The sequence below is a fragment of the Crotalus tigris genome, unplaced genomic scaffold (assembly GCF_016545835.1).
Source record: "Crotalus tigris isolate CLP2741 ecotype Arizona unplaced genomic scaffold, ASM1654583v1 scf7180000017773.841730, whole genome shotgun sequence".
Classification (NCBI taxonomy): Eukaryota; Metazoa; Chordata; class Lepidosauria; order Squamata; family Viperidae; genus Crotalus; species Crotalus tigris.
Window position 1 is genome coordinate 248,840 of NW_024096624.1, and position 13,682 is coordinate 262,521.

General features: G+C 44.4%; 1 protein-coding gene across 2 annotated transcripts in view; it reads right to left on the bottom strand.

The window, feature by feature from the left end:
- Positions 1–1,702: 1,702 nt before the first annotated feature.
- Positions 1,703–13,682, bottom strand: part of ABCF1 (ATP binding cassette subfamily F member 1) — a 41,801-nt gene continuing 29,821 nt past the window's right edge. For both annotated transcript variants that reach the window (XM_039341873.1, XM_039341872.1), the window contains exons 18-28: positions 12,627–12,710; positions 11,411–11,535; positions 10,633–10,745; positions 8,545–8,716; positions 7,285–7,359; positions 5,614–5,684; positions 5,360–5,392; positions 4,617–4,785; positions 3,893–3,957; positions 3,634–3,706; positions 1,703–2,248 (exon numbers count right to left, since the gene is read on the bottom strand). In XM_039341873.1, coding sequence (XP_039197807.1) covers positions 2,082–2,248; positions 3,634–3,706; positions 3,893–3,957; positions 4,617–4,785; positions 5,360–5,392; positions 5,614–5,684; positions 7,285–7,359; positions 8,545–8,716; positions 10,633–10,745; positions 11,411–11,535; positions 12,627–12,710 — 1,147 coding nt within the window. In that variant the 3' untranslated portion in view covers positions 1,703–2,081. The remainder of the gene's footprint in view (positions 2,249–3,633; positions 3,707–3,892; positions 3,958–4,616; positions 4,786–5,359; positions 5,393–5,613; positions 5,685–7,284; positions 7,360–8,544; positions 8,717–10,632; positions 10,746–11,410; positions 11,536–12,626; positions 12,711–13,682) is intronic.

Here is a 13,682-nt window from a genome sequence, read left to right on the forward strand (position 1 = left end):
TTTCCATCCATTCTGCACAGTTCATTGAGATTCCCTTCACATGTTTGATTTTCAGTGCTTATTTAACTGAAGGCAGCTTAGCCAATAAGGAGGAACAATGACAGTTCTAAAACAGATCCAAAAGGAAGGGACTGCCTATCCTTTGGAACTTAAGACTACTGCCAGGTTAGGATAAGGGGAGAGCTGAAAAGATTGCTATGATCATTTTCTTTTCCACAGGTCTTGCTTCCATATAGTGGCCTCATAGAACAATAGAATCATGGAGCTGGAAGGGACCACAAGGATCATTTAATGCAGGGGTGTCAGACTTGATTGCGTCATGTGACGTATTGTGACATTTTTTGCCTTTGTGAAGCCAGGTGGGCATGGCCACCAGTTTGACAGCCCTGATTTAATCCAACCTTTGCCAATCCACAGGAAAGTGCATTAAACAATTCTTGAGAGGTGGCTGTTGTCCTATCTCAGTGATGGCGAACTTATGGCATGGGTGCCAGAAGCAGCACTCAGAGCCCTCTCTGTGGGCACCCGCACCGTCGCCCCAGTCCTAGGCCTTCAGCTGGGTTTTATAAAACCTTTTTGCTTTAGGCCTCCGCTGCCGTGTGCAAAAAAAAAAAAAAAAAAAGGTTCAGTCAAGTCAATTTCAACCTCGCGGAAAAAAAAAAGATATTGCAAAGTTGGAATTGATTGAACTTTTTAGTCCCACCCAGCCTGCCATTACCACCGCAGCCATGCCCACCCAATGGGCCACGCCCACCCAATGGGCCACACCCACCTGGCACTCGACGATGCATAAGTGGGTTTTGGGTTGCAGTTTGGGCACTGGGTCTCTAAAAGGTTCACTATCACTGCCCTATCTTCTTCAAAAGCTGCAGAAGTGACAATCGCAACCTCTATAGACCAGAGATCCCCAACCTTTTGGGCACCAGGGACCGGTTCTGTGGAGAGAGGTTTTTCCGTGGACCAGAGGGTGTGTGGTTTTGTGTGCTGCCTGCATCCCATGGATGGGGCTTTGTTTGTTTGTGCAGACCAGTTGCTGGCATGCCGCGGCCCAGTACCGCTCCACGGCCCGGGGGTTGGGGACCCCTGCTATAGACAATACATTTTCACTGTCCTCTCAGAATTTCTCCCAACTGAAGGAAAAAAACGTCCCTTGGAGTAGAGTACTGAATATTGTGGGCTTTGATTTCTTTCTCCACAATACACACCTAAAAGTGCAACTTGAAGAGTCACATTTATGGGCAAACAACCAGCTTTTCTAGGCAACGATAGGTAGTCCTTGACTTACAATTCATTTAGTGACCATTCAAAGTTGCAAGAGCACCGAAAAAAGGATTTTGGCCATTTTTTTACACTTATGACCGTTAGGACATCCCCGTGGTCATGTGACCAAAATTAAGACACTTGGCAACTGACTCATATTTATGACGGTTGCAGTGTCCCGGGGTCATGTGATCCCCTTTTGCAACCTTTTGACAAGCAAAGTCAATGTGAGGAAGCCAGATTCAACGCAGTAACACTTGTGTTACTAATTTACCAATTGCAGCGTTTCACTTAACAACTGTGGCGAGAAAGGTCATAAAACGGGGGAAAAACTCACTTGACAACTGTCTTGCTTAGCAACAAATATTTGGACTCAATTGTGGTTGTAAGTTGAGGACTGTATCTGTATTGTCCAAAACGTTAAGAAATCAGGAAACTCCCATCCACAAAAGTGACGGCCGCATTTTTTTAATTTAGTAAGTTTACATGTTGTGCTCCAACTATTCCCAAAAATAGTGGAAGGAAAGGAGAGAGATTTGTAAAGTGAAAGTAGTCTTCCAAAATGTCTGCTCGGGGGTGGGGGGAGGAGACAGGCATGGTGGGACACCCACCCATCACCTTTTGGTAAGTTTACTTCCATGCTGGTTGGGAGAGGAAGGGAAGAAGAGTTAAAACTATCCACAGTTTTTAATTTCTTGCACACGTTCAAATCTGTCCCTCCATGTCACATAAATAAAGCCCGGCTGCTTGACAGGGCGGAGTTTCCCCTGGAAAAATGGAAAGAGGCTGTGCATGTTCTGGTGACTCCACTTCTCATGGCCTTATTCTCTTGGTCGATTGACCAGGACTTCACCCAAGGCTTCCAGCACTTCACGCTTGTAGTCTTCAAAGTCACCGTCAATCTGATTGACTGTCTGGTCCTCCACCACCCACAGGTGGCAGTTGGTCTCTGTGATAAGCCGAGCGTCATGGCTGACAATGATCACCGCTGGAAAAGACAGGAAGGTTAGCAAGACCTTAAGCTACCATAAAAAGTTAAAAAAACCCACCACCTTCCTTGGATGCACTCGAGAGCTGGGCAGCGAAGCATCTCCCAAGCGCAATTCCAGTTACTAAAGCCGAGGCAGGCAAACTGATGATGTCTTTTTCTCCCAAATAAGTTCCCCCAAACTTTATCTAATCATTTAAATTATTTCTTAAGATAGCAAATAGGTACAGGGTGCAAAAAAAAAAAAAAAAAAAAAATGCAGCCCATCAATATTTCTTTGGTGACCACCAGAAGGAGCAAGCCTAAAAATCTGGCTTACCTTTACATTCCCCCCCCCCCCGGGGATTTGGGGGAAATGAAGGGATTAACGTAAGTATTTTAACCCTCAAGATAGCTTGAGGAATCATTAAGAATCCTCAAAATCCTTCGAAACGTGGAGTCTTAAGCCCTGTTCAGTTTGGGGATGATGCTTTCCAGATCTGCAGCAAAGTCCAGTGTGGCTGTGCCCTGCTGCTTCAATTGTGCTCTGTACAAATTATTCCGTTAATCAACCCTAGCTTACACATTTATTAGTTCTGGCATCCATAGTGACTTGACCAGAAACTGATCGTTCTTAGGTATTAAGACGGTGCCCTTGATTTTCAGTCTTTCCCTTCCTGCCAAGCGATAGGATAGAGCAGGGCTCTTCAAACTTGGCCCTTTTATGACTTGTGGACTTCCAACTCCCAGAATTCCTCAGCCAGCATTGCTGGCTGAGGAATTCTGGGAGTTGAAGTCCACAAGTCATAAAAGGGCCAAGTTTGAAGAGCCCTGGGATAGAGCCAAGTTGATTCACAATAACAAAAGGAAAATATGGGACAGGATAGAACAGTGGTTCTCAACCTGTGGGTTGGGACCCCATTTGGGGTCGAACGACCATTTCATGGGGGTCGCCAAACAACGCAGTCCGCCATTTCCCCCCCCTTTTCCTTAGCTGTGCTACTCCCTTTTATTCTATTGGTTTTTGAAGGCCAATAGAATAGACTCTCTTGAACAAAGTCTAATTCTATTGGCTTTCAAAAGCCAATAGGAATTGTCCAGGCTGTCTCTGCCCTGCTGAGCCCGCCAAAAGTCCCATTCTGCAAACGGTGCTGCACCAGTTGAGTAGTCCTCGACTTACGACCGGTTGAGTAGTCCTCGACTTATGACCGGTTGGGGGGTCGCGGCATTAAAAAGGTTGAGAACCACTGGGATAGAACAAACCCAATGTCACTTTAGGAATGCCTGGTTCCTTCTACTTCAAATTTGTAAGGACAGCATAGTGGCAAGAAGAGCAAGCAGAGGTGGGCGTGATGGGTCTTGTATTATCACCACAGGAATTTCAGGGCCAACAAGTTTTCACTCACCCCCTTTATAGTCATTGATAGCATCTCCCAAGGCATCGATCGATTCAATATCCAGATTGTTCGTAGGCTCATCCTGGGGGGGGGGGGAAGAAATGAAGAGACATTTAAGAACTCTTGTCTTCTCTTCAGCTTTCACAAGGGGATAATGGTGCTGGTACCCTATGAAACATACTAGTGCAGAAGGAGACAAGGGGATGATTTGGGTTTGCTGGGGGAGAATACTACAGGCTTCAATATAGATGATTGTAGATAAACTCACCAGAATAAGGACATCTGGCTCTCTACAAGATAGTTCAGCAAATACTACACGAGCTTTTTGTCCCCCTGGTAATGGGAAAAAAAACAAAAGAGAGAAAGGAGGAACTAGAAGATTAGCAAAAACATGCTTGCTTCCCCCAAACTGACACAGATAGAATCTCGCTATCAGAATTTGAAAGGACATCTTGAAGGATAAACAGGGCATTGGGATCAGAGCTTCTGAGCTTCACAAGAACCCGATTCCTCTTTGAAGGCTGTCAGTGTTGACCCCTTTTGAAGAGGGAGTCAAGCTATTTTCCAAAGCGCCTGAAGGCAGGACAAGAAGCAACGGGTGGAAACTAATCAAGGAGAGAAGCAACCTAGAACTAAGGAGAAACTTCCTGACAGTGAGAACAATTAACCAGTGGAACAACCTGCCTCCAGAAGCTGTGAATGCTCCAACACTGGAAGTTTGTAAGAAGAGAATGGACAGCCATTTGTCCGAAATGGTATAGGGTTTCCTGCCTGAGCAGGGGATTGGACTAGATGACCTCCAAGGTCCCTTCCAACTTTACTATTATTATTATTACTCAGGTGTGACTTAGCTACAACTTTTATTATCCAACACATTTGGAACATGCCAAGGTAGAGAAAGCTATGCTAGCAGCCCCCGCCTTTTCTTGCGAAGCTCTTGACCCACCATCATTCCCCCTTCCCGTCTCCCAAGAAAAGCTTCCCCTACCTACCAGACAGCTTGCAAATCTGGATGGTGTGGGCATGGCTCTCGAGACCAAACCGCCCCAAACATTTGCGGGCGTCTTGATAAGGCAGGTTGAAATTGCGCTGAAGATATTCAGTGGCCGTCTCCTGCATATTCAGCTGATCGGCATACTGTTGGTTGAAGAAGCCAACTTTCTACCAGGAGAAAAAGAGGAAAATTGGGTGAAACCTCACTCAAGCTTAACTCACACCGTTCACACCTCCCAAGGCCACAGCTGGCATTTCTTCTCCTGTTTCTGAAACCTTCCTAATTTCCTGGGCTAGAACGTCCGTAAGCCCTTCGCCACTGGCTCATGTTGGCTGGGATGTTGTTAAGATGCAATCCAAAACATCGGATAAGAAATAACCAGGTTGCCTAATTCTAATTTAGGACATGATGCTGTCCTGAAATCACAGTCTCCAAATTGTGGGAGGATGTTTTACTCTAAGCCTCAACTGCCAAGTTGAGGACATGAATAAGCAGGCTGCATGCAGACACACTAATATGTGAAAGGCCAAAAGGTTTATTGGATATCCTTCAATCAAACCACCCCCTCTCCAAGCAGAGCACACCAACACAAAGCAACAACTGCCCATGTGTGTACCACTTCCTATGACCAAAGACTTCCTACCCTGACTGTTAGCCCTGCTTTCCACTCCAATATGGCTCCCTTTCAAACGATACACTGCCCTCCCACCACATCCCAACTGAAATCACATCGATACTTACTAGCCTGTGGTTTTTTCTCATTTCTCCTCTGGTCTGGAAAGAGAAAAACAAGAAGTTAGCATTTCCTTGGTTCGCAATCCCATCAGATTAAAAGGGAAGTCATTTTTCACAGACTCACACTACCATCTTCCCCCAATAATCACTTGCACTCAAATTGGGGCTCGATCAAAAAGGGCCCAAAACACAGTCAAGGAAATCTCAGGCAAGGACAATCCACACCAAGAGAAGCCAAAGTTTGAACAGATGGTACTTACCGGCGTAAGCTTCCCAGTTAACAGCAATAGTAGTGTACTTTTCCCCACCCCATTGGGGCCCACGATACAGACTGAGAGGCAGGAAAAAGAGAGAAGGGATTGTCATTAGTAACAAGAGCCGAGGTGGCGCAGCAGTTAGAGTGCAGTACTGCAGGCCACTTTAGCTGACTGTGTTCAGCAGGTCAGCGGTTCAAATCTCACCGGCTCAAGGTTGACTCAGCCTTCCATCCTTCCGGGGTAGGTAAAATGAGGACCCAGATTGTTGGGGGCAATGTAAATATATATATATATATATATATAATATATATATATATATATATTATATATATAATATATATATATATATATATATACATTGCTTACTGGTGTACACCGCTTAGAGAGTGCTTGCACTTAAAGCGGTATATAAGTCTCATAAAATAAATAAATAAATAAGATGGCACCAGGCAGACAAAGTTTTTAGGGATCTGACATTTTTCCCCTGCCATCTTTCAATACAGGCAGTCCTCGACGTAACAACCATTTGTTTAGTGACTGTTTGAAGTTATAAGAGCACTGAAAAGAAGTGACTTATGGCCCTTTTCTCATGATTACAACCATCGAAACATCCCCATGTTCACGTGATCAAAATTCGGGTGCTTGGCATTGGCATGTATTTATGACAGTAACGATGTCCCAGCATCATGTGATCCCCTTTGGTGACCTTTTGACAAGCACAGTCAGTGGGGAAGCCAGATTCACTTAACCACCGTCCTACTAACTTAAAAACAAAGGCACGAAAGGTTGTAAAAATGGGGCAAAACAGCAAAACTCACTAAACAACTGCCTTGCTTAGCTACAGAAAGTTTGGGCTCAATTGTGGCAGTAAGTCGAGGAACACCTATAAAGGAAATTAAATGAAAAGCAGGAGCCAGAAGTGACTTTTCCCAGCTGCGGCACTTTTAAATTATTAAAGAGAGAAGGTCCTGATGAGGATTTTTGTTCTGAGTCCGTGCCAGCCACTGGACCCGGCAGCTGAGTCCGGGGGAATCAGAGGAGGAGGAGGAGGAGGAGCCTGGAGAGCCATCAGAGAGTCGGAGGAAGGCTCTGATGAGCTCCAAGACTTACAACCTGATGAAGAGCCTGGCCCATCCAATCGTGCTCAGGCTGAGACTCAGCTGTGTGGGAAAACTGAGTCAGACTCTGAGGACTCACAGCTGGAAGACATCATAGACGCTCGCAAACGCAGACAGGCAACAAGAGCAGGACAGAGGGAGGCAATGGGGCGACTCCAAGGGAGGAGAAGGCATTGAGAAGCCATGCCTGGGGGCTGCGTAATAAAAAGGGAAGGTGTGGGAGGTGCTGTTTGCTGTTTGCAAAGGACTCATGTTTCACGGAATCCTGTTTTGTTGCCTTGCTTGTGAACAACTCTCCGTTTGCATCGTGTTTTGTTTGCCTTTGCTTTTGGGACATTTTGCAGGTCTGTACCTAACTAATAAACGGGGTTTGTTTTCCCTGCATTTCCAGCCTACTTGTTAAAAGAGGGGCTTGTCTGTGTGAATTAACAAGGACTCACATAGGCTGGGACAGAACAATTTCCCCCCTCTTAGAAACAAAGAAACACAAATTATACCCATATGCACAAGTCTGACAGCACGAAAACCTTCCCTTTGCTCCTTCCACATCACTTACTTCGTGATTCCATGTCAATTCCAAAGTCCAAAGTTTTGAAAAGGGGCTTCTGCCCTTCATAACTGAAGTCCACAGCTAAAAGAGAAGCAGGATAAGGATAAGGATCAAAAGGAAAAAAAATGTTTTCTCAAGAACGTGAAAGTAAGATTTAGACAGAACAACAGCAAGTAACATCCAGACTGAAAAAATCAGTTCTTAGCCCAGCTGGTTAGAATTGCAGAGCTTGGACTGAACATTAAGAATTTGGAGCTGAGGTTGTTGGGATTTTTTTAGCTCATCCATCCCTGCCCCATCTTGATCTTGAGTGCTGGACTGACAGTCTCAATGAAAAGGATTATGCTTGGCTTTGAACTGACCCACTGATTGTATACCAGCTGCTCTGGGAAACCGATCCCTAGCAGATAATAAAAACTTACAAAAATCAGTAACCTATGTACTTAAAAGGACAGCAACGCTTGCCATTCTCTGTTGAAGATGCTGCCAGCTTTTTTTTCCTGAAAATCCCCCTGGCATGCAGTGTGCATGTGTTGCAGCCATTATGAAGGCAGATTCTCCCTCTGGGCAAGGGTTATTAGCTGCAAGCATGATAGGAAGGCAACATAAAAAGAAATCCTTAGGAATCCCAAACCAGGAGTTTACACGGACTGCTATCCTACAGTGTCCCTGACACCTGATCTCTCACTTCATTAATTCCTATAGATTGTCCTCGACTTATAACCAAAGCGATAACAGGAAACCCCCCCCCAAGTGTTGGAGCATATAACTATATGCTCATCCTATTGATAGAATCCTTGGCACATGCAGAACCTCCGTTATTGCGCCAGTTCTCTAGCATCAGGGAAGCTAAGTGACAGCATAAATCTTAATTATTTCTCCATCCATTAGCAATCCGTGAGCAAAATCCTGTCCTGGCCATCTGGGATCAGAAAAAACTAGGGCAGGAACTTAACCTACGTCAAATGGCTGCTGATATAAGGGTTCAACCCACAAGAAATCAAGCATTCCTCTCCTGCTGATGCCTCAGCCAGCCTAGTCAGAGCAAGGGACACTGGGAGTTGTAGTTTAGCAACAGCCAGACACTCAGCTTCCCTCCCTCTCCTCTAATGCTTGAAGGGGGAGGAAATAAAGTTCAGAAATGTTGATAAGAGAAGTTTTTTTTTGTTCCCCCCCCCCCGAAAATCACTCACTCCTCTGTAGGTTCCCAATCCCTCCCCTGCACCCCCTTCCTTACAATTTGCCCTTCAAAAAGAGAAGCCCTACCGTGGAGGCCCAGAATGGGCGGGGAAAGAGGTGGTGGGTTAGGAAAAGTGAATTTCACGGTGTATTCCTTGGGCCGTTTCAGGAGCTCGGGGGCCTCGTTGGATTCCTCGTCCGGGTTCTTCTTGCGACATTTCTGCTGCTTCCGCGTCAGGGCCTCCTTGGTCTGCTTTTCCTGGGTCAAAGCAAGACAGGTTACAAGAGGAACAGGCTGCCCTTCTTTTCTTTGGGCAGGGGTAGGCAACCTTGGCTCTTTTATGACTCGTGGACTTCAACTCCCAGAATTCCTGAGCCAGCCGCGCTGAGGGGAAAGGGAGAGGTTTCCAAGCTGAGCCACGCTGGCTCAGAAATTCTGGAAGTTGAAGTCCAATGAGTCATAAAAGAGCCAAGGTTGCCTACCCGTCTTTGGGGCATGGAAGGGAGACAGGTGGGCACAGGAACGTATTTTTCAAAAGGAAAGATATTTTTTCTTTCTTTAGTGCCGAGAACCATGGCAGGGATTCTGACGGCCCCCAAATGGGCAGGACTCCGGATTTCTGACAAGAGTTAGAATCGGCTCTTCTCATGGATGATCTCAGATTTGCCAATCTCCAACAGGAAGAAACACGGATGGCCTACAGGTAGTCCTTGACTTATGACCAGTTCCTTACCAACCTTTTGAAGTTAATGATACCCCCTCCCAAAGGTACTTATGACCCAAAACTTCTGATCAGGTCCCCTCCCCTCTGCAAACTTCAAACTTCGTTTGAAGTTTTCCAGCCACGTGACCCACAATTTATGACTTTTTAAAAATGGAAATCGGCATTTCTCGCAAAATGTCCAATGGGTTTGTGTAACGATTTGCTTAACGGTCGGAAACTGCAGGAGACAAGAAACTCTGAAGTTGTAACAATTAACGGAATAACGAGAGTTGGAAGGGACCTTTCCTAAAGCAGGAAAACCGTGGTGGTTCACTTAAGGACCACTGCGGGGAAAAAATCAGGTTGGTCATGTGACAACCTGCTTAACAACTGGCATGTTATTAATTCCGATCATGAAGACTACCTGTATTGTTAGTACAATCAGAAGGGACTGCAGGATATATATCCCAGATTAAACAAGGTATAGCTGCATTAGTTGGCCTTCTTAATTAAGCTAGGGCAGGGGTCTGCAACCTTGACAACTTTAAGACTTGTGGACTTCAGCTCCCAGAATTCCTCAGCCAGCAAAGCTAAAGTGACATTGGGTTTGTTCTATCCTGTCCCATATTTTATTTTTGTTACTGTGAATCAACTTTGCTCTATCCTAGGGGTCTTCAAACTTGGCCCTTTTATGACTTGTGGACTTCAACTCTCAGAATTCCTCAGCCAGCAAAGCAGGCTGAGGAATTCTGGGAGCTGAAGCCCACAAGTCTTAAAGTTGTCAAGGTTGCAGACCCCTGAGCTAGGCTGTCAGAACACTGATAAGTAGGGATGATGTTACCTAATTAGGTAACATCTGCAAGCAAACATCTGCAAGCTCAGAGTGCCCCAAGAACTCCTTTGCTTGTATATTCTGCTCCTGTGAGAGCAAGGATGCTTGTTTTCAAGTAAGCCCACCTAAAATGGCAGATTTACTTATGAGTCAATCTTCTCTCATCCGCCCTGCTGGAAGAAGAATCTGGACTTCCAGAAACTCAAGGTGAGCTTTTTATAACCATTACAGATAGTCCTCAGGTAGCAACTGCCTCGCGTGGTAACCATTCGCAGATATGAAGGTAATGGAAATATAAATAATTTTATAACCAATCCTACATTTACGACCTCTGCAGGTCTGTAAAGCCCAAGATGTTGAAATAAGGTCAAAAAGGACACAGCTTCATTTAGCAATGACCTCAATGGCAGAGTTGTCAGTCCGAATTGTTGTCACTAAATGAGGACTACTTTTATTATAATGTTGATATTCAGAGAATGCGAGGAAGAAAAATACTGCAGTTTCTAGAACTAAAGATTTAACTCAGCATAACTATCCTGCTTCAAGTCACATCAGCTAAGAGGAAGCCCAGAGAAAATGGTAATAGCACAACATTTTTCAGCCAGCAAGTCCTCTACCCTGGCCCAGCTAGACACTTACTGCCTGCTTCGTCGACTTCCCCCCGGCCTTCAGGTCTTTGAGCTTCTTCTCTTGCTTCTCGTATTGTTTGAGCAGCTCCTTCTGTTTCTGCTGATACATCTTTTTGAAAGTCACTGCCAGGGAAGATGACAAAATACCGATTTAAGCCTATTTCACCATCCCCACCCTGCTGGACAGCTTGGTAGCACTGAACAAGGGCAGAGGCTGGTTTCTCACAAATGAAGGTGAGAATATACATGCCCCAGGATAATGTTGCAGGATCCAATCTGGGTTGCTCACCGCGCCAAAAGTTTTGTCTTCCGAGCTTTCGGGCTCCCCTCCCCAGGGAACTCTATTAAGTAATGTTCCAGACAACCGGATTAATATCTGAGGAAGCAGAGCAGCTTGCAACACTGGGCACTTTCTCACTCATCAAAAACACCCAGCAATTCAAAACGTTTGACATTTAATTCAAAGTGGATGGGTCATTTTAAGATAACACCTTCAAAGGAGGATAACTTCTTGGGTTCATCGTGTAGAAATCTATATTTGAAATCATGAAGTCTGAACGTTGGTTTTCAAAATCGTTTCTTTAAAATGGATTTTAAAAGCAAACACTCAAACTTTGTGGCTTGAAATACAGATTTTCACGTTATGAATCCAAGAATTACACATTTTATATGGTTGTCAGCTGGGTTCCCTCGTTCTTGTATTTGACACTTTATCTATTTATTTTATTTAACTTTATACAGCTGCCCATCTCACAAAGCCACCTTCCCTTACCCTTATCTCTACTCACTATAGTTTCCCCGGTAGTAGAAAAGTTTCTGCATGTCCAAGTGGATGATATCTGTACACACATCATCCAAGAATCCCTGGTCATGGGAAACAATGAGAAGGGTTTTCTTCCATGTCTGGAGGTAGCTGAAAGAAGAACAAAAGGGAATGGCAGTTACAACAACTACTTCACCCTCCTCTCATTTAGCGACCACACTCTGGTACCACAACTTGGTTGTTAAGTGGAATGGTCACTGACCACTTGACTGAGAGACAGATGTAAAGATTGCTGATTGCTGTGTGAGAGCACAAGACATTTCAGTGTCTTGTGCTCTCACAGTGTCTTGTGCTTAAGCACTTTCCCCCCCTTTTTTGAGGGTGGAAAGATTGCCTATACAAGCTATATCTCTCTTCATGAGCTGCTTTGTTCCATGGTGCAGTATGGCCCTAAAAGGTGTTAAAGGTAAATTAACAACATCAGCTCTGTGACCTTAATTCATTCATTAGAACCCTCAGCTACTGCCTGAAACTGGCCAGACCTTAATCAGTTCCTCACTGAAGGCTTTTGTTGTCAGTCACATGGATTGAAAAACATTTTTTTTTTATTATGATTACTGTTGCATTTGTGAATGTTCACCGAGATAGTTGCTAAACAAACAGTGGGCTGTTCTACGTTAGGACTGACTTCAATAACTCAAACTCCTCTCACCCTGAGATATATCCATGTGACTGAGAATGTAAATATGAGAATGGTGCAACTCGTGTTACAGAAAAGAGCCCTGAATAATACATTTCATTATTTCTGTTTCATTCAGCTAAGGTATTAGCATCAGCTATATTTGGCACAATATTCAAATATATACATTTGTTTTTAAATACTACTAAATACTACTGATAGCTGCCCTGAGTCTGTTGACAGATGGAAAGGCAGGTTAGAAACTGATTTAATGAAACAAAAGATGGCATGTAATAATACATTATAGACAATAAATTTTGCAAATGTGTACGCAATCTCTTTATATTCTGCTAGAACCACTTCCAGTGTCATTAAGAGAAACAAAAGGTAAGAATAAAAGAAGTTTTGTTTACATGTGGCCCAGACATACATCCTTACTATGTTATTCTGGGATTTTGCCAAGGTATTTATCTGCTCTGTAACTATGTCCCATAAGTCGAAGGAGACTTAAACCCAGAACAACTGACTTTCTCTTCCCCAGAATGCTTAGCTGGTGACTTACTTATTAAGCCAGATGACCGCATTGAGATCCAAGTGATTGGTTGGTTCATCAAGCATCAGCAATGTGGGCTCCATGAACAAGGCTCTGAAAAAAAAAAAATTGATCGGGTCAGAAGTCCTATTTTCAGAGTCCATCATAACTCTGCACGCTTGGTAAGTGACCAACTGTAATTCGATGACTGCTTGTATCTGAGACTCAAGGAAGGAGACAGAAGAAGCAGTGAGGGAGCAGAGCAGAAAGGGCGTTGATGCGTCACTAAGCAGAAGCGACATAGAAGAAATGCTACAGAATATTAAGCCCAGCAACCAGAAGAAAAAAAAAAAAGAATTCCATTTAAGGAGAGGCAGGGATGAGGGAGAAGTATTAGAACAGGAAGGGAAGATTAGTTTATCAAATGCATGCTCAGGTGCAATCAGAGAGTGGCCTCTGATCCACTCAGGGCGATCTAGCTAAAGCAGTGGTTCTCAACCTGTGGGTCGGGACCCCATTTGGGGTCGAACGACCATTTCACAGGGGTCATCAAACAACGCAGTCCGCCATTTTTTTCCCCCTTTTCCTTAGCTGTGCTACTCCCTTTTATTCTATTGGCTTTTGAAAGCCAATAGAATAGACTCTCTTGAATAGAGTCTAATTCTATTGGCTTTCAAAAGCCAATAGGAATTGTCCAGGCTGTCTCTGCCCTGCTGAGCCCGCCAAAAGTCCCATTCTGCAAACGGTGCTGCACCAGTTGAGTAGTCCTCGACTTACGACCATTTGGGGGGTCGCAGCATTAAAAAGGTTGAGAACCACTGAGCTAAAGCAATTATTCCCAATTGGATACCCATAGGCCCTGGATAATGTTATCAACAACCAACACACACACTCTCTCTCTCTCCCTCCCTCTCCCACTCCCCCCCCCTCTAAAAAAGGATTGGATACAAAGCCATAAGAGAGTTTCTTCAGTTTTGGATTTCTTTACCATGTGAAACCAACTACTAAAACCCAAGACAATATCTCTCCCATTATTTTTAGGAAGATCAACAGGCATTTGGAAGATGCTTCTTATCAAGCCCAAAC